The sequence below is a fragment of the Pristiophorus japonicus genome, chromosome 17 (genome assembly GCF_044704955.1).
Source record: "Pristiophorus japonicus isolate sPriJap1 chromosome 17, sPriJap1.hap1, whole genome shotgun sequence".
NCBI classification, from domain to species: domain Eukaryota; kingdom Metazoa; phylum Chordata; class Chondrichthyes; family Pristiophoridae; genus Pristiophorus; species Pristiophorus japonicus.
The window spans coordinates 15,891,702-15,912,648 of record NC_091993.1 but is presented as its reverse complement, the minus strand read 5'-3'; the positions used below and the strand labels follow the sequence as shown (position 1 = coordinate 15,912,648).

General features: G+C 48.0%; 1 protein-coding gene across 1 annotated transcript in view; it reads right to left on the bottom strand.

The window, feature by feature from the left end:
• lysmd2 (LysM, putative peptidoglycan-binding, domain containing 2) overlaps positions 1-18,787 on the bottom strand; it is a 66,455-nt gene extending 47,668 nt beyond the window's left edge. Inside the window, exon 1 of the mRNA XM_070858422.1 lies at positions 18,380-18,787. Within this exon, the coding sequence (XP_070714523.1) occupies positions 18,380-18,580 (201 nt within the window). The 5' untranslated portion in view covers positions 18,581-18,787. The remainder of the gene's footprint in view (positions 1-18,379) is intronic.
• Positions 18,788-20,947: the final 2,160 nt, after the last annotated feature.

Genomic DNA, 20,947 nt, shown 5'->3' with positions numbered 1-20,947 from the left:
GTGGTCCCAGCACTGATCCCTGTGACACCCCACTAGTTACCGGTTGCCAACCAGAGAATGAACCATTTATCTCGACTCTCTGTTAGTTAACCAATCCTCTATCCATGCTAATATATATTATTACCCCGAACCCCGTGAGCTTTTATCTTGTGCAGTAACCTTTTATGTGGCACCTTGTCAAATGCTTTCTGGAAGTCCAAATACACCACATCCACTGGTTCCCCTTTATCCACCCTGTTCGTTACGTCCTCGAAGAACTCCAGCAAATTTGTCAAACACGACTTCCCTTTCATAAATCCTGACTCTGCTTGACTAAATTTTGCTTTTCCAAATGTCCTGCTACTGCTTCTTTAATAATGGACTCCAACATTTTCCCTAACCACAGATGTTAGGCTAACTGGTCTATAGTTTCCTGCTTTTTGTCTGCCTCCTTTTTTAAATAGGGACGTTACATTTATGAGAACATAAGAACATAAGAATTAGGAACAGGAGTAGGCCATCTAGCCCCTCGAGCCTGCTCCGCCATTCAACAAGATCATGGCTGATCTGGCCATGGACTCAGCTCCACTTACCCGCCCGCTCCCCGTAACCCTTAATTCCCTTATTGGTTAAAAATCTATCTATCTGTGATTTGAATACATTCAATGAGCTAGCCTCAACTGCTTCCTTGGGCAGAGAATTCCACAGATTCACAACCTTCTGGGAGAAGAAATTCCTTCTCAACTCGGTTTTAAATTGGCTCCCCCGTATTTTGAGGCTGTGCCCCCTAGTTCTAGTCTCCCCGACCAGTGGAAACAACCTCTCCGCCTCTATCTTGTCTATCCCTTTCATTATTTTAAATGTTTCTATAAGATCACCCCTAATCCTTCTGAACTCCAATGAGTAAAGACCCAGTCTACTCAATCTATCATCATAAGGTAACCCCCTCATCTCCGGAATCAGCCTAGTGAATTGTCTCTGTACCCCCTCCAAAGCTAGTATATCCTTCCTTAAGTAAGGTGACCAAAACCGCACGCGGTACTCCAGGTGCGGCCTCACCAATACCCTGTACAGTTGCAGCAGGACCTCCCTTTGCAGTTAATGTATGGTTAACAAAAATCCTAGCATTGTGTGTTCACAAAGGACAATCAATGACAAAAATACGCCATGAGTAAACTTCCAGCTCAGTTTTTCTCCTGTCTCGAACAAACTCTGAGCCACTGCAATTAAGTTAATGATACATTTTGTTAAAGCAAAGAAGCTTTAGGCTAGAGAATGGCAGTGGTGGCGGGGGTAGGGGCAACCACGAGGGTAGGGAGGCCGTGAAATTACTGGCCTGTTCCAAATTTAGCCATTTAGAAGTCAGCAGATTGAACAACATACTCCCAATTATAAATTAACACTAAACTATCCTCTCCCCTCACATTTATTTTTCTTCCTTCCCCCATTCCTTGTTACCCTATTTTTCTAAAGACACTGATTCACACCAGGTACAGTTCAGAAAAACAACTGGCATTTATATAGCAACTTGAATGCATAAAACGTTTTACAGAGGTGTAATCAGAGAAAAATGGATGCCAAGCCAAAGAAGGAGGGTTGTAAATAGGACGTTAAAAGGAGGAGAGGTGGCGAGGCAATGGAGGTTTAGGGAGGGAATTCCAGAGTGTGGGGCCGAGATGGCTGTAGGCACAGTCACCAGTGGTGGAGCAAAGGGAGTGAGGTGCACAACAGCCCAGAGTTGGAGGAAGCAGAGATTTCAGAGGGTTGTAGGGCTGTCAAAGGTTAAAGATAGGGACAGACGAGGCCGTGAATGGATTTAAATACGAGGATGAGAATTTTAAATCGGAGGCATTGCGGGATCGGGAGCCAAAGCGGGTCAACATGCAATGGAGTGATGGGTGAGCGGGACTTGGAAAGGGGCAGGATAGATAGGGCAGAGTAGAAGAAAAGCCACAATACATCAAGAAGTAGTGACAATTATCGCACACTAGGAGCTCTTTTACATCCTATTAGTAAGAAAGCAATGCACTGCTAGCAAAAATAACCCTGTGAATTTGGAATGACAGTCAAACAACAGAACATATCAGTTGTATGCATTCAACCAGAATCATAATCTAATAAATGATGTGACAGTAATGCTATAATATTTGCAAGAGATTTGAACAAGAAATTAGATCACCATTCATGGTCTATATCTTAACTACATGACAGAGCTCAATGTTTAGAGCATAGCACTCAACTGCTACAAGCTCAACAAACACACAAGTGATGCAAAACTAAATTATAGCTTGGGTCTATTTTTACACAAAGCCAACTTCCACAATAATCACCAACAAAAACTAAACGAAAAAGACAATGGGGCAGATTTTCCTGTTCCTGGGCGTGGGGCTGTTGGATTGCCTGGGTGCAGAAAATATATAGGCAGATCAGGCAGGGAGAAGCCATTGCTGGAAGTGCTCTGGCTAGGACTCTCACTGAGCTAGACAACCGAGGAGACATTATTGCCCTGGAGATGGCACAGAGGCACGCCACAAAAACGCTTGCAACTCTCAGGGTCAGAGGAGGTAAGGTCACACAAGACAACCTTGTCCTCAGTTTGGAAAATGAGAGACTTCAGGGTGACTCAACTGAGGTTTTCAAGATTATGAAGAGAATTCGCAAAGATGATCCAGACGAATTGCTCAATACCAAGGACATTACAACTAAAAAGGGAAATCAAGCAGAGCTTTACAAAAAAAACAGGATAATGGACTTGAATAAATTACCAAGAAAGGCCATTGAAGAGTATAAATAGGCTCAAGAGGCAACTGGATACCTTCCTGCAGAGAGGGTGTAAGTGGGGTTGAAATCAATCAAAAAGGGAAGGCTTCTTGGCCTTAGTTCCTAAAGGTTCTTATGAAACAACAACAACAACTTGTATTCATATAGCACCTTTAATAGTGAAATGTCCCAAGGTGCTTCACAGGAGTATTACGAGATAAAACAATTCGACACCGAGCGGCGTGTGGAAATTAGGGCAGGTGGCCAAAACCTTGGTCAAAGAGGTAGGTTTTAAGGAGCGTCTTGAAGGGGGAAAGAGAGGTGGGGGGGGTAGAGAGAGGTTTAGGCAGGGAGTTCCAGAGCTTGGGGACTAGGCAACAGAAGGCACGGCCACCAATGGTTGAGCGATTATAATCAGGGATGCTTAAGAGGGCAGAATTAGAGGAGCGCAGACATCTCAGGGTGGGGGGGGGGGGGTTTTGGAGGCGATTACAGAGATAGAGAGGAGTGAAATTAGGTTTAATTGTAACCAGTTACCACAGCTACAAACTACGGTCATTATTTATGCAAGAACGTGATCAACCTATTCAATCGTGGAAGACCACCAGGCTAAATTGAGCCCTCTCTCTATTTGACACACGCAGGTTTTGCTAGCAAGGGATACCTGGACAAATGACCAGGAATATGAACATGCGACACTTGATTCTTTTCCCTGCAACTCCCGAACCCAACTGAAGACCTCCCAAAGCTGTCCAGCCTGAGATTGCCCAAATCAGTGCACAAGTAGGGATTAAAGCTGGAGTTCTTCCTAGTCTATATGGCTCAGTGCTTCATCACTTAATACATCGACCCATTGAACCAGTAAGGAAAAGGGCCAAGCCAGTAAAGCAGATGTCTAACTCATAACTTCTAGTTCAGAAATTTTATATTTCTGGATTCTTTAAGGGATACTGAAATAACTATTTCTGTAACAGGATCAGTAATGAGATCTTAGATATTTCTTTTGCTGAAATCACATTTGAAATCCTATAGAACAGTTGGTCTAATGCCATTCAACATGTCCAAGCAAATGCTGGAATGTTCGATTTTCACAATTGCTTCAACTGTATGACCTTTGAGCACACAATAGGCTGTGCAATACAACAAGCTACCAGGTCTTGCATTTCCTGGGCAGGTCAGTCACGTACTCAGTTGTACACTACATATGGGTCTTCCTGGGAACCGGTTTTGAACGAGTCCCAGAAATGTTACATTCGGCTGGTAGTCAGCCAGGAAAAATCTGTGTTTCAGGAGCCAGGGCCCAGTTGAGATCTCAAGCATTGTAAAAGGTTCAAGTGAAGGCGAAATGGTGGTCTCTTCTTATTCCAGACCAGAGGTCTGAATAACTAGCCTTTATTTCTTTTCCAAATTAAGAAATCTAGGTGAAGTTAACTCATGATGATAATTACAAAGGCTAGACAGTCAAATAAAAGACAAAGTCAATCACGAAATCAAGAAATAGCATTTAGGGGTTTTTTTTACATTTATTTTCAAAATGTCGACACACTGGCAAGGCACTTATTGGCCATCCCTAGCTGCCCAGGGAAAGTTTGGTGGGCTACTCTTTGTATTGCTGCAGTCCCTGTGGTGATGGTGCTCCCACAATGAGGTTATGTAGAGAATTCTAGGATAGCAACAACGGATGAACGGCAATACATGCCCAAATCAGGATGATGTGTGACTTGGAGGGGAACTTAGAAACATAGAAAATAGGTGCAGGAGTAGGCCATTCAGCCCTTTGAGCCTGCACCGCCATTCAATGAGTTCATGGCTGAACATGGAACCTCAGTACCCCATTCCTGCTTTCTCGCCATACCCCTTGATCCCCCTAGTAGTAAGGACTATATCTAACTCCTTTTTGAATATATTTAGTGAATTGGCCTCAACAACTTTCTGTGGTAGAGAATTCCACAGGTTCACCACTCTCTGGGTGAAGAAGTTTCTCCTCATCTCAGTCCTAAATGGCTTACCCCTTATCCTTAGACTGTGACCCCTGGGGTTCTGGACTTCCCCAACATTGGGAACATTCTTCCTGCATCTAACCTGTCTAAACCCGTCAGAATTTTAAACGTTTCTATGAGATCACCTCTCATTCTTCTGAACTCCAGTGAATACAAGCCCAGTTGATCCAGTCTTTCTTCATATGTCAGTCCCGCCATCCCGGGAATCAGTCTGGTGAACCTTCGCTGCACTCCCTCAATAGCAAGAATGTCCTTCCTCAAGTTCGGAGACCAAAACTGTACACAATACTCCAGGTGTGGCCTCACCAAGGCCCTGTACAACTGTAGCAACACTTCCCTGCCCCTGTACTCAAATCCCCTCGCTATGAAGGCCAACATGCCATTTGCTTTCTTAACCGCCTGCTGTACCTGCATGCCAACCTTCAATGACTGATGTACCATGACACCCAGGTCTCGTTGCACCTCCCCTTTTCCTAATCTGTCACCATTCAGATAATAGTCTGTCTCTCTGTTTTTACCACCAAAGTGGTAAAAACATTATACTTCATCTGCCATGCATTTGCCCATTCACCTAACCTATCCAAGTCACTCTGCAGCCTCAGAGCATCCTCCTCGCAGCTCACACTGCCACCCAACTTAATGTCATCCGCAAATTTGGAGATACTACATTTAATCCCCTCGTCTAAATCATTAATGTACAGTGTAAACAGCTGGGGCCCCAGCACAGAATCTTGCGGTACCCCACTAGTCATCGCCTGCCATTCTGAAAAGTACCCATTTACTCCTACTCTTTGCTTCCTGTCTGACAACCAGTTCTCAATCCATGTCAGCACACTACCCCCAATCCCATGTGCTTTAACTTTGCACATTAATCTCTTGTGTGGGACCTTGTCGAAAGCCTTCTGAAAGTCCAAATATACAACATCAACTGGTTCTCCCTTGTCCACTCTACTGGAAACATCCTCAAAAAATTCCAGAAGATTTGTCAAGCATGATTTCCCTTTCACAAATCCATGCTGACTTGGACCTATCATGTCACCTCTTTCCAAATGTGCTGCTATGACATCCTTAATAATTGATTCCATCATTTTACCCACTACTGATGTCAGGCTGACCGGTCTATAATTCCCTGTTTTCTCTCTCCCTCCTTTTTTAAAAAGTGGGGTTACATTGGCTACCTTCCACTCCATTGGAACTGATCCAGAGTCTATGGAATGTTGGAAAATGACTGTCAATGCATCCGCTATTTCCAAGGCCACCTCCTTAAGTACTCTGGGATGCAGTCCATCAGGCCCTGGGGATTTATCGGCCTTCAATCCCATCAATTTCCCCAACACAATTTCACGACTAATAAGGATTTCCCTCAGTTCCTCCTCTTACTAGACCCTCTGACCCCTTTTATATCCGGAAGATTGTTTGTGTCCTCCTTCGTGAATACCGAACCAAAGTACTTGTTCAATTGGTCCGCCATTTCTTTGTTCCCCATTATGACTTCCCCTGATTCTGACTGCAGGGGACCTACGTTTGTCTTTACTAACCTTTTTCTCTTTACATATCTATAGAAACTTTTGCAGTCCGTCTTAATGTTCCCTGCAAATGATGGTTCCCATGATATTGGCAAGTTTGCTTTTTTAAAGCTTATAGATTATAGGTGGTAGACAGAGAGGTAAGGGGTTCCAGTTTTGAGGTACAGGGTCTGGAGTGTTGGAGTGAGAAGAGTTGGAGTGGAGTGAGTTCAATGAGCTTTGATTCTAAGATGTCGAGAATGATATTCCCAGTACTCAACAGGTCAAATTAAAAATTCTCATCCACACGTTAAAGCTCTTCATGGCCTCACCCTTCCCATCACTGTAACCTTCATCGGCCCTACAGCCACCCCCACAGAACTTTGGTGCAACCCCCCGCCCCTCTCATTCCACCACTGGTGGTTTGTGCCCGAAGCCATCTTGGGTTCTACGCTCTGGAATTCTCTTTCTAAATCGGTTCCCCTCTCCTCCTTTAAGACCCATCTCTTTGACCAAGCCTTTGTTCGCCCATCCCGATAGCTCCTGCTATGTCTGATTACCTTTTGTGTAAACTTTGAATCACCACCATGAGTTCATTATATCAACAACGCCAGGGCACATCCACTTGTGAAATAGAAAGAAAACCGAATGCTACAACCATGATTAATGGCAGCTTCACCCGTGGCATCAAAGAAAGATGGTAATACCTCGGCAATGATGCACAAGTACAAATGACAGCACTGATGAAGAACAGAGTTCCCCCGACTCACTTTTAGAAGTTAGCTATTTGTCGATTATTCTCAATGGGCTACAGGGGAACTTCATTTTGTTTCAAAGTGCACCACTGTACTACAGTTAGCCTTCATTGATGAGGAGAAGCTCCATAGAAAAGATAATGGTGTCAGCATTCTCTACAGCAGTCAGACTGCATCAATCGGAAAACAAAGTCTCTGGATTGCCTCATTCCCAAGAACTCTAAGAATATAAGAAGAAATAGGAGCAGGAGTAGGCCATATGGCCCCTCGAACCTGCTCCGCCATGTAATACGATCATGGCTAATCCGATCATGGACTCAGGTCCACTTCCTTGCCCACTCCCCATAATCCCTTATCGGTTAAGAAACTGTCTATTTCTGTCTTAAATTTATTCAATGACCTGGCTTCCACAGCTCTCTGATGCAGCGAATTCCACAGATTTACAACGTTCGGAGAGAAGAAATTTCTCCTCATCTCTGTTTTAAATGGCGGCCCCTTATTCTAAGATTATGCCCCCTAGTTCTAGTCTCCCCCATCGGTGGAAACATCCTCTCAGCATCCACCTTGTCAAGCCCCCTCATAATCTTATACGTTTCAATCAGATCACCTCTCATTCTTCTGAATTTCAATGAGTAGAGACCCAACCTCCTCAACCTTTCCTCATCAGTCAAACCCCTCATCTCTGGAATCAAACGAGTGAACCTTCTCTGAACTGTCTACAAAGCAAGTATATCCTTTCGTAAATATGGAAACCAAAACTGCACGCAGAGATCAGTGATGTGGCCCCAATGTGAGGGAGATGAGCGACTACATCGATAAATTTGAGAATTTTTTTCCAATTAGTTTCCAAAGTTTATAAAATCAACAGTTTTGAAATAACTTTCAAATAATGTGTCAAGTCAGTTTCAAAAACAATACTCTTCCTCATTGCTAAAAAGAGATTCCAATTAAAATGAGTATTAAATATTTCATTTTACGTTCCCAATTTACTATATCATTTATTTTAAGTCAAAAAATCTTTGCAAGTTAAAAGGAAAATCAAAGTATGAATACCCAATGATTAAAGAAAAAGCGTCAATATATTCCAACTGCAAAAAAAGCATAACTTAATACGTCAGTTTATAAAATCCTTAACTACTTTGCAGTTGTTGGTAAGATTACATCTCCATTTGGAAATTAATCAGAACATTTACCATGCAAATCATACATGGCTATGCATCACTGGCAGTCTATCGATACAATTTCAGCACCACAGCAGTGAAAACCACCGGACTGGAGATACACGTTTCCAAGTAAAACAAGATGCCATGATGTCATTGCACTGCCATCTGTCCTGTTCCTTTGCACAGCTAGATTCTATCGCTCTGCTGCAAGAGAATATGCAGCAGGCTTCACTGTGGATGGCAGGCATTTTAGATAATGCGGGGAGCTTGTTGACTGTGAGTTGGAGCGTGGCAACGAGGAAGATTGAGAAGAGGGTTGGGGCGATGTCGCAGCCCTGTCTGACCCCGGTCCGGACGTGGATTGAGTCTGTAATGGATCCGTTGGTAAGGATCACGGCCTGCATGTCGTCGTGGAGCAGGCAGAGGATGGTGACGAACTTTTGGGGGCATCCGAAACGGAGGAGGACGCTCCATCGACCCTCGCGGTTGACAGTGTCAAAAGCCTTTGTAAGATCGAAAAAGACCAGGTGTAAGGGCTGGTGCTGTTCCCTGCATTTTTCCTGCAGCTATCGCGCTGTAAAAATCATTTTACAGCGCAACCAGCAGTATAACTCAACACTGCCAACTCAAAATCACCCGAAACTGGTACCAAGCTGCAGAATAAGAGCACCATTTTAAATAACTATAGAGGGACGGATTAGCGAGGAGAGGAATGGCAGCAACACTGCAAGATAGAAGAGTAAAGTAATTATGGGACTAATTGGGTAGGTCTATCAAAGAGCCAACATGGGCAGGATGGGCTGATGATTTGTAAGGTTTGTAAGATTGGTCAATTATAACTGCAGTTTACTGCACGATGATGCTGAAGTATTTGATAATGAAGCAAGATATTTTATTCACCCAAATCAAAAATGTCAGCTCAGTGTTCTCATAATCGGAGCATTCAAATGGGAGCTGGACGAGTTCCTGAGATTGGCCAACATAACCGGATATAGAATATCGCTGGGTGACTGTGGACTGAGTCACTCAGCCATTGCACTCTTCTGGAAGTAGATCAAACAATCATCAGCCCATTCTGCCCCGTGTCGGCTCTTTGATGGACCTACCCAATTAGTCCCATTCTCCCGCTCTTCCCCATGGCCCTGCAAATGTTTCCTTTTCCAAGTACATCTCCAATTCTGCTTTGAAAGTTATTACTGAATCTGCTTCCTCCGCCCTTTCGTGCAGCGCATTCCAGATCACAACTCACTGCGGTCAAAACATTTCTCCTCCTCGCCCCTCCGATTCTTTTGATTGATTCCCTTCAGGGGTCGGAGAGGAATTTCTCACTTGGTCAAGGATTTTTTTCCCTACCTCGCCCAGGAGATTGTGTGGTTGGTGGGTAGAGGAAAGATGAATGGTTTGCAGAAGTTACATTTAGACAGTATACGACGGGCACAATGGACCCGCTGGTTTTTCATGTTCATATAAAGCTTCAAATATAGTTATTTCTATTATATTACATAATATTTACAGCACAGAAACAGGCCATTCAGCCCAACAGGTTTATGCTCCACACGAGCCTCCTCCCACACTTCTTCATCGAACCCCCTCAACATAACCTTCTAATCCTTTCTCCTTCATGTATTTATCTCGCTTCCCCTTAAATGCATCTATGTGAGTTGCCTCAACTACACCTTGCAGTAGCGAGTTCCACATTCTAACCACTCACCGAGTAAAGAAGTTGCCCCTATGTTCCCTATTGGATTTATAAGTAACAATCTTATATTTATGGCTCCCGTGCCACAATAAAGTTATGTAAAAACAACAAATGCAGCTATTCCCAATTATTTGGAGGAACGAGAATTTTATATAACACGCAAACCGAACAGCATAACACACGAGTGACAAAGTGCTGAAGAATTTGGTTTCCCTCTCCATAGATGCTGCCTGACCTGCTGAATGTTTGCAGCATTTTCTCTGTTTTTATTACAGGAGTGACAAACTCCTGATTAAGTTGCTTCAACTGCAAAATTACAGTGGCTATAACACGCATAAGGACATAAGAAATAGGAGCAGGAGTAGGCCATTTGGCCCCTCGAGCCTGCTCTGCCATTCAATAAGATCGGGATGGTTGGCTCAGCCTTCACCAGCAGACCACACACTGGTCTTTTCACACAGGCCAGACATGTGAACACGTGTAGCTATTAACTCAAAGACTCAGCTTTTATTGGCTAATCAATTAATTTACTGATTTCGCTCGTCAGCCCCATTTGGTATCGGACGCAGACTGGAGTCAAGTTAATGTTACAGAACACGAGGATTAAGATCAGCAACCTCATTCCTTAGAAAATCTACATCTTACTGACCGGACCTTCTGTAAGTATGAAACAGCCACCATCACGCTAGTAATGATGGGCCTGTTGCGCTGCAATACTTTAGCACATTGCTGGGGACGTGCGAGTCCTAGTATCACACCAGTCGCAGAGTGGCGTTTATTGGGTAAAACATTTTTTAATGTTATCGAGAAGCAAGGAATCGCAGGAAGGGTAGCATGCCTACCAAAATATGATTTAAACGACACATTTAATTGAGCCAGCATTGCAAGTTAGCAATGTTTTCATCCGCACAGTGCGTAATTATAAACCCCAACATGAGCATTCCTTACTATATTATTAATTGGGCTTTTTAAAAAAATTCGGAACGCATTTAAAACAACATCATCCTTTTTGTAATATGCCCACGACAAGTTGGCTTACTAACAGGTCCCAATGGTATTAAAATATTTGCATTTATATAGAGCCTTTCACGACCACCTGACATCCCAAAGCACTTTACAGCCAATGAAGTACTTTTTGGAGTGTAGTCACTGTTGTAATGTGGGAAACGCGGCAGGCAATTTGCACACAGCAAGCTCCCACAAACAGCAACGTGATAATGACCAGAGAATCTGTTTTAGTGATGTTGATTGAGGAATAAATATTGGCCAGGACACCAGGGATAATAACCCTGCTATTTGAAATAGTGCCTTGGGACCTTTTACGTCCACCCGAGAGGGCAGACGTGGCCTCGGTTTAACGTCTCATCCGATTATTACAAAAGCAAAACACTGCAGATGCTGGAAATCCGAAATAAAAACAGAAAATGCTGGAAATACTCAGCAGGTCAGGCAGCATCTGTGGAGCATCTGTAGAGAGAGAAACACGTTTGCTAATTTAATCTCTCTCCCCCGATGCTGCCTGTCCTGCCAATGGTATTATTGTTATACAGTCCGCTCCTGATAATTCAGTCATTTCTTGTGCTAAAAAATATAGAATTATCCAGTAAAATTGAAAAGAAGGAATTTAGTGCTTAGCGACTTTGAATTAAGAGTAGACTGTAGTTACTTAATGATTATATGGACTAAGTTGCTTTCAGGTAATCCATGTATTATCATTTAAATTTGCTGCAATTACATTACCTCATGTCGTCATGCAGCAAATGCACAAAGCTCATTGGTCAATGTTAGCCATGAAAAGGCAAAATGCCAAACATTAACAAACCCCATTCGCTCAAACTAGACCATTTTATATATAAATATTTACACTCAACAGTAATTACAGCTCCAGGTCCAGGTGACAGTTATAATAGTTACCCGAACCCAGAGATCAGTTGTTCATTACCCATCATACATTCTGGCCCCTGATAATCCGTTGTCGACTATCTCTAAATAGACCTGCAGCAACCAGCACTAGTTGTTTATCCTCTTGTATGAAATGCTATCATGAATCAAGTGCAGGGAACCCACACACAAAAGCTAGCACAAATAAAAGTTCAAACATAAAATAAAACTCCGCTTAAAGTTTAATCCTTTCAAATTATTTATGACAAGGGTTGATTTAGGGTAGTCATTTAGTCAATGATGGTGGTTATAAACCACTTGAACTCTTAAATCAGGGTTTATGGGCACAGAGTTAATCATTAGCAACATAAAATAGGTACTAACATGATCCATGTTAAGTTACTGAATGCAGCCATGGACATTTGCTAGTGTGGAGCATAAATGCCATCACATTTGTGGACCTCAGGCAAGAACTGGATTAGGCCCAACTGGACAGACTACCACAGATGAAAAACTGAGTGACACTCACTGCCTAGGCTCATACATCCAGCACAGCCCCGACCTGCGGGGGAACATCAGCGGCAGGTCGGCGCCTTAACCGGAGCATACCACTCCAGGGAGCAGTGCAAGCTGGTGCAGGAGGGCGAGGGCAGTGAAGAGGGCAACTGGTTTGGACGTCACCATAATCCAGGTCGGTGATTGGTGCATGGGCAGGTACAGCAGGAGCAGCGAGAGATTGCAGAGCGATGTGATCAGGGCCCAGGAGAGGCGTGAGTTAGGGGCTCCAGAAGAGGCGAGGGCCCAGGGGCAGCACGGGCCCAGCCCACACTGTGCGATATTTGTGCGCACTAGCTCCGTGCAGCAGAGCTGGTCTCCGGTCGTCTTGGTCAATCCTTGCCACTGGACCAAGACCGAGCTCTGTCAAGCCCGTATGGTGGCTGGTGTGCAACGGCCACCCCACGTTAAAAAAATCCACACACAGGCATCTTCCACCCTTCAACATGTAGTTCGGGATCTGGAATATTTAGGTCCTTCAGTGAATCACCTGTGAACTCATCCCTTTTCGGCGTGGAAGCAAGTCATCCTCGATACAAGGGACCGCCTAAGAAGACATGTTACTTGCACAGGGTACTAGAGGCCCATGCAACTGTGCTCCCACCTTAGCCAATGCTGTCAAGAAAAGAAAGACTTGCATTTATATAGAGCCTTTCACTACCTCAGGGCGCCTCAGTGCGCTTTAGAGCCAATGAAATACGTCTTGGAGCGTAGTCACTGTTGTAATGTAGGAAACACGGCAGCCGACTTGCGCACAGCAAGCTCCCACAAACACCAATGTGATAATGGCCAGATAATCTGTTTTAGTAATGTTGATTGAGGGATAAATATTGGCCCCAGGACACCGGGGCTAACTCCCCTGCTCTTCTTCGAAATAGTGCCGTGGGATCTTTTACATCCATCTGAGACGCCTCAGTTGAACATCTTATCCGAAAGACGGCACCTCCGACAGTGCAGCACTCCCTCAGTCTAGATTTTTGTGCTCAAGTCCCTGGAGTGGGCTGGGCAGGGCAATGGTGGGTGCATTTTAATGTGTCCTATCGAAGGTTTTAACATGTTGGAAGAGGATTTCCTCAGTTTCTTCTGGTCACAAAGTCATAAATGCATGCATGAAGAATACATTGATTATTAATCAATCTGTGGCAAGTGAGCCAATTCTCGGAGGGCAGACTTCTGCTGTGCCTTACTATGTGTTTACTTAGGCGATAGGAATTGAACAATACAAGCAGTTTACCAAACACTGCTGTTAATGTTTCGAATCTCGAGTCTCACAATAATGAACAATGTGTACAAGTTGTTCTTTGACCACTCAGAACTTCCGTTAGCCAGTGACAGATAATGTTTCGGATATGGTTTTGAACAGCAGTAGCACCAAGACCAAATTCTAACTTGGGAGTTTAAATCAACTCTGCTGGGCAACCATTGAACCAGAATTCACTCGAGTGCATTATTAATCGGTGAAAGCAATTTGACTTTTTGTATCCCATTCCCCCTCCACCCGCCCCTCAAAACAACACACACTCTGGAATGGGCAACGCAGAACAAACAGTTTCATTCCATGAAAGCAAAAGTTAACTTGATTGCCTCAACAATTTATAGTTCTTCCTGTGAAGAAACCATTTTGTTTCAGCTAATAGACTGGGCTCCAAAGTTCAACAATTAACCTTGAACCCAAGGGGCAATAAAGACCAACTTGTCAGGAGAAACAGCAGCAGTAATTAATTGTGATACCATTTTTGTTTGTTTTAGGTCCCATTGGCGCTCATATTCAGAAAGCGACAGTACTGATCAGTGAAGACCAGAAAAACATTCTGATCCTTAATGCGACTGGCCCATGGATGTAATCTTGGCCTGGATTCACTGTAACCATATAATAATTCAAGAGGTTGATGTCTGCGCCTGCGCACATACAGAGACTGAACTCCAGGACATAGTCGACGTATTTACTAAGGCGTACGAAAGCATGGGCCTTACGCTAAACATCAGCAAGACAAAGGTCCTCCACCAGCCTGTCCTCACCGCACAGCACTGCCCCCCCCAGTCATCAAGATCCACGGCGCGGCCCTGGACAACGTGGGACAACTTCCCATATCTCGGGAGTCTCCTATCAACAAGAGCAGGCATCAACGACGAGATCCAACACCGCCTCCAGTGCGCCAGTGCAGCTTTCCACCGCCTGAGGAAAAGTGTGTTTGAAGACCAGGCCCTCAAAACTGCCACCAAGCTCATGGTCTACAGGGCTGTAGTAATACCCGCCCTCCTGTATGGCTCAGAAACGTGGGCCATGTACAGTAGAAATACCACCAACGATGTCTCCACAAGATCCCACAAATCCCCTGGGAGGACAGTCATGCCAACATCAGCGTCCTCGTCCAGGCCAACATCCCCAGCATAGTTCGCATGCCAGTCACGAGACTCCCAAAACAAGCGCTCTACTCAGAACTCCTTCACGACAAATGTGGCCAAAGGTGGGCAGAGGAAACGTTACAAGGACACCCTCAAAGCCTCCCTGATAAAGTGCAACATCCCCACTGACATCTGGGAGCCAAAGACCACCCCAAGTGGAGGAAGTGCATCCGGGAGGGCGCTGAGCACCTCGAGTCTCAACGCCGAGAGCATGCAGAAATCAAGCGCGGGCAGCGGAAAGAGCGTGCGGCAAACCAGTCCCACCCACCCCTTCCCTCAACGGCTATCTGTCCTACCTGTGACAGAGACTGTGGTTCTCATATTGGACTGTACAGCCACCAAAGAACTCATGTTAAAAGTGGAAGTAAGTCTTCCTCGATTCCGAGGGACTGCTATGATGATAATTCAAATGTACTACAGGTCACTGTTCCCTGGTTCAGGTCCAATTTCTAATCTATCCTGTGTTAGTTTATCTCGGGTTGGGGTGCAGATACGGGTGCTACAACGGACCTCAGTAAACTTTTGCTCGGGTGAGGGGAGGAAAGAAAGACTTGGATTTAATATATAGGAAGATGAGAAGTTAGTCAGGACCTCCCTGCGAATCAGTCATCTCAGCCAGAAAGTGTGCATATGTGGACGTCCAGTGAGAACAAGGCTAGTCTCAACTGCGATGCCATCCCCCTCATCTCAAATATCAAATGGCCTGCCAATAGCCATGATCGAGTTAATATAGTACCTTGGTGAGGCTATCAGTGGCTTTAGAACAGCCCGCCAGCAACAACAACTTACATTTATATAACACCTTTAACGCAGTGAAATGTCCCTAGGTGCTTCACAGGAGTATTATGAGATTTAAAAATTTGACACCGAGCCGCATAAGTAGAAATTAGCGCAGGTGACCAATAGTTTGGTGAAAGAGGTAGGTTTTAAGGAACATCTTGAAGGAGGAAAGAAAGGTAGAGAGGCGGAGAGGTTTAGGGAGGGAGTTTCCAGAGCTTAGGGCCCAGGCAACAGAAGGCACGGCCACCGATGGTTGAGTGATTATAATCAGGGATGCTCTGGAGGAGATTACAGAGATAGGGAGGGGTGAGGCCATGGAGGGATTTGAAAAGAAGAATGAGAATTTTGAAATCGAGGTGTTGCTTAACCGGAAGCCAATGTTAGGTCATGCACCATCAACAACATCTTCAGAAACGGGGCATGAAAGAAAAAAATACTTCAATGGAACCAAAACCAATAGCAAGACACAAGTTTGATTCCCCAACACATTTGAAAACATGATTGAGAAGGTTATCCCATCATGCCTTACTCATTAACTCCTCCAATAGTGCACTGGTGGAACAGCATTAACAAGGAGCAGTCAGAAGCTGCACGGCATGTATTGGGCGGGGGGCTGGGGATGTCTCGGGCCAGGGTCAGGGTTGCGTGATGCCCAGAGGTCCAGGTAGGGATGGGCAGGGTGGGTGGTGACCTGGGGGGAGGTTAGGCCGGGGATGTCCCGGGCAGGGTCAGGGTGGGATGCCCCAGGGGGTGGGGGCAGGGTCAGGGTGGGTGATGCCCTAGGGGTCAGGATGAGGATGTTCAGCGGTCAGTGTCGGGGTGGAAGGCCTCCAGGGGATGTACTGGGTGGGGGGGGGGGTGGGAGGGTGCCCCCGGGGAGTCAGCGTGAGATGGGGTTGCCCCTGGATCCGGGTGGGGATGGTCAGGGTGAGTGATACCCAGGGGTCATGGTCATGGTTGAGTGATGCCCAGAGGTCAGGGTGGGTTTGCTCAGGGTCAGGGTGGGTGATACCCAGGGGTCAGGGCGATGGCAATGCCCCAGGGGTCAGGGTGAGGGTGGCTGATGCCTCAGCGGTGAAGCCTCAGGGGGAGGGGATGCCCAGGGGGGAGGGTGGGTTAGGTCAGGGTGATGTCCCGGGGAGGTGGAGAGGGAGAAGGGTGATGGCGATGCCCAGGGGTCAGGGTGGGGGTGGTCAGAGAAGCCCCGGGGGGAGAGGATGGGTTTGGTCAGGGTGAAGCCCCGGGGGTCAGGGCGATGGCAATGTCCCAGGGGTCAGGGTGAGTGATACCCAGGGTACATGGTTGGGTGATGTCCCAGGGGTCAGGGTGAGTGATACCCAGGGTTCATGGTTGGGTGATGCCCCAGGGGTCAGGGTGGGTTTGGTCAGGGCGCTGGCGATGCCCCGGGGTCAGGGTGGGGATGGTCAGTGAAGCCCCAGGGGGAGGGTAAAGCCCCAGGGTCAGGGTGATACCCCGGGGTCAGGGTGATGCCTAGGGGGTCAGGGTGAGTTTGGTCAGGGCGCTGGCGATGCCCCGGGGTCAGGGTGAGGATGGTCAGTGAAGCCCCAGGGGGAGGGTGAAGCCCCGGGGTCAGGGTGATGCCCCGGGGTCAGGGCGATGGCAATGTCCCAGGGGTCAGGTTGAGTGATACCCAGGGTTCATGGTTGAGTGATGCCCCAGGGGTCAGGGTGTGTTTGGTCAGGGTCAGGACGCTGGCGATGCCCCGGCGTCAGGGTGGGGACGGTCAGTGAAGCCCCAAGGGGAGGGTGAAGCCCCAGGGTCAGGGTGGGGGTGGGTGATGCCCCAGGGGTGAAGCCCCAGGGGGTAGGGGGTAGGGGGTGCCCCAGGGGGAGGATAAAGCCCCAGGGTCAGGGCGATGCCCCAGGGGTAAAGCCCCAGGGGGAGGGTGAAGCCTCGGGATAAGGGTGATGTCCCAGGGGTAAAGCCCCAGGGGGAGGGTGATGCCCCGGGGTCAGGGCGATGCCCCAGGGGGAGGGTGATGGCCCGGGGTCAGGGCGATGCCCCGGGGGTAAAGTCCCAGGGGGAGGGTGATGCCCCGGGGTCAGGGCGATACCCCGGGGGTAAAGTCCCAGAGGGAGGGTGATGCCCCGGGGTCAGGGTGGGGATGGTCAGTGAAGCCCCGGGGGTAAAGCCCCAGGGGGATGGTGAAGCCCCAGGGGTAAAGCCCCAAGGGGAGGGCGATGCCCCAGGGTCAGGGCGATGCCCCAGGGGTAAAGTCCCAGAGGGAGGGTGATGCCCCGGGGTCAGGGTGAGGATGGTCAGTGAAGCCCCGGGGGTAAAGCCCCAGGGGGAGGGTGAAGCCCCAGGGGTAAAGCCCCAGGGGGAGGGTGATGCCCCAGGGTCAGGGCGATGCCCCAGGGGGAGGGTGAAGCCCCGGGGGTAAAGCCCCAGGGGGAGGGTGAAGCCCCGGGGTCAGGGCGATGCCCCAGGGGTAAAGCCCCAGGGTCAGGGCGATGCCCCAGGGGTAAAGCCCCAGGGGGAGGGTGATGCCCCAGGGTCAGGGCGATGCCCCAGGGGGAGGGTGAAGCCTCGGGGGTAAAGCCCCAGGGGGAGGGTGATGCCCCAGGGGTAAAGCCCCAGGATCAGGGCGATGCCCCAGGGGGAGGGTAAAGCCCCAGGGGGAGGGTGAAGCCCCGGGGTCAGGGCGATGCCCCAGGGGTAAAGCCCCAGGGGGAGGGTGAAGCCCCAGGGGTAAAGCCCCAGGGGGAGGGCGATGCCCCAGGGGGAGGGCGATGCCCCAGGGGGAGGGTGAAGCCCCGGGGGTAAAGCCCCAGGGGGAGGGCGATGCCCCAGGGGGAGGGTGAAGCCCCGGGGTCAGGGCGATGCCCCCCGCCACCTCCCACACGCTGCCCGCCGGCCGGCCCGCCGCACTTACCGATACTCCGTAGCGCAGGGCGAGGCCCCGCAGGCTGTCGCTGGCGCTGACCCGGTGCTGGATGTACTTCTCGGCCAGCGGGGCCGACACGCTGGCGGTGCTGCCGTACGAGCGGGTCTTGGTGCGGGCCAGGCTCTGCGACAGCTCGGCCTCCGACTCGGACTCGTCCCCGGCCGCGGCGGCCGGCAGCGGCTCGGCCATGGTCCCGCGGGGGGCGGGGGTGAGAGAGGCCGGGGCCCAGGCCGGGGAGCAGGAGCGGGAGCGGGGCTGCGGCTCCCTCAGCACCAGCCGCCCAATGACAGGAGGAGCCTCCCGGCGGCTGCAGCCAATCCACCCCCTCGCAAACACAGCAAGACTTGCATTTCTGTAGCGCCCTTCACCACCACCACCGGACGTCCCAAAGCGCTTTGCGGCCAGTGAAGTTACTTTTGGAGTGTGGTCACTGTTGTAATGTGGTCAACACAGCAGCCAAAATGTGCACAGCAAGATCCCACAAACAGCAATGTGACAATGACCCAGATAAACTGTTTTTAATGATGTTGATTGAGCGATAAATATTGGCCCCAGGACACTGGGGATAACTCCCCCCCCCCCCCCCACCTGCTCTTCTTCGAAATAGTGCCGTGGGATCTTTTACGTCCACGGGGCCGCCGCGAAAACCTGGCGGTGGGCAGTTAATCACCCCCCTGCCCCGTGCTCGCTGACCTACGCTCCCGGTCGAGTATCGCCTCGATTTTTTTTTTAGTTCTCATCCTTGTTTTCACATCCTTCCCTATCTCTGTAGCCTCCTCCAGCCCCACAACCCACCCCACCCCCCCCCCCTCACCGAGATCTCTGCGCCCCTCTACTTCTGCCCTTTTGAGCATCTCCGATTTTAATCGCTCCACCATTGACGGCCGTGCCTTCAGCTGCTGAAGCCCGAAGCTCTGGAATTCCCTCCCTACACCTCCCCGCCGCTCTACCTTTCTTTCCTTCATTAAGATGCTCCGTGGTGTCAGCTCAGTGGGCAGCACTCTCGCCTCGAAGTCAGAAGGTTGTGGGTTCAGGTGCCACTCCAGGAACTTGAGCACAAAAATCGAGGCGGATATTCCAGTGAAGTACTGAGCGACTGCACTGTCGGGGGCGCTGCCTTTCGGATGAGACGTTAAACCTCTCAAGTGGACGTAAACGATCCCATGGCACTCTTTCAAAGAAGAGCAGGGGAGTTATCCCCTGTGTCTGGGCCAATATTTATCCCTCAATCAACATAACAAAAACAGATTATCTGGTCATTATCACATTGCGGTTTGTGGGAGCTTGCTGTGCACAAATTGACTGCCGCGTTTCCTACATTACAACAGTGACTACACTCCAAAAGTACTTCATTGGCTGTAAAGTGCTTTGAGGCATCCGGTGGTTGTGAAAGGCGCTATATAAATGCAAGTTTTTCTTTTAAAACCTTTGGTCATCTGCCCTAATTTCTCCTTATGTGGCTCAGTGTCAATTCATTTTTGTCATAACACTCCTGTGAAACGCCTTGGGACATTTTACTACATTAAAGGCGCTATATAAATACAAGTTGTTGTTGTTGCTGCTGCTGCTAAAATCGTCCTGGCTCTTAACCTGTCCGAAAGCTGCCATGATCTACAATTTTAACCTGCTCACCTGAGTAGGCGGCAAGACCACACGCTCCTGGAGCCAACGGGGCCCTTCTTTACAAATGCACGCTGTGGCCCAATAACATTGTTGAGACCCGACCTGTAATTTTAACTCAGGCCTGAGCAGGGAATCCACCTGGAGTTAAAATCAGGCAAGGGCATCACAGGAGAGCAGGAGAGCAGGGTGTGCGTTAAAACGTTTTAAGAGCGATTTTAACCTAACCTGACCAGTGGGGAAAAGGCGGGTACGGGTCAGTCACCCACTTTACACCCTCGCCCAACTTTACCCACCATAGAAGTCAATGGAGAGTAAAATAGGGCGACCTGTGAAAATGGTGCCCTGCCCGAACCCACCCATTTCCTGCTGGGCTGGTTAGGTTACAATTACCCCTATCTATGTCTTTAAGAAATTTGGGCCAAGGTTTGCTTCTTCTGCGTTCCACAGACCCCCAATTTTCTTGTCCATTCACTCCAACATGTGGAAAATCAAAGGGCTGACAAGTGCAGAAGTAGAAAACCTCAGCTCTTGTGTCTGATTAATAAGGAGTGGGTCGTAAAAAAGAAAAATCATATACGAGTAAACTGCCCCAGGCATTGCCCAGAGTCTGTTAAAGATAAGGGTTTTATTTAATGTACAAGATGGAGTTGAGAGACTTCAGAAACTTGCCCTCAAAACCACCTAGTGACCAGAGCCTACCTAGTGACAGTTAGAAAATAAAACATAACATAAGAAATAGGAGCAGGAGTAGGCCATTCGGCCCCATTCAGTAAGATCATGGCTGAACTTTTACCTCAACTCCACTTTCCCGCCCGATCCCCATTTCTCTTGATTCCTTTTGTGCCCAAAAATTTATCGACCTCAGTTTGACCTAGCAAGAATGATTGGGAAAAGTTGTAAATAGTCATGTACAATGATATATGTTGACAAAAA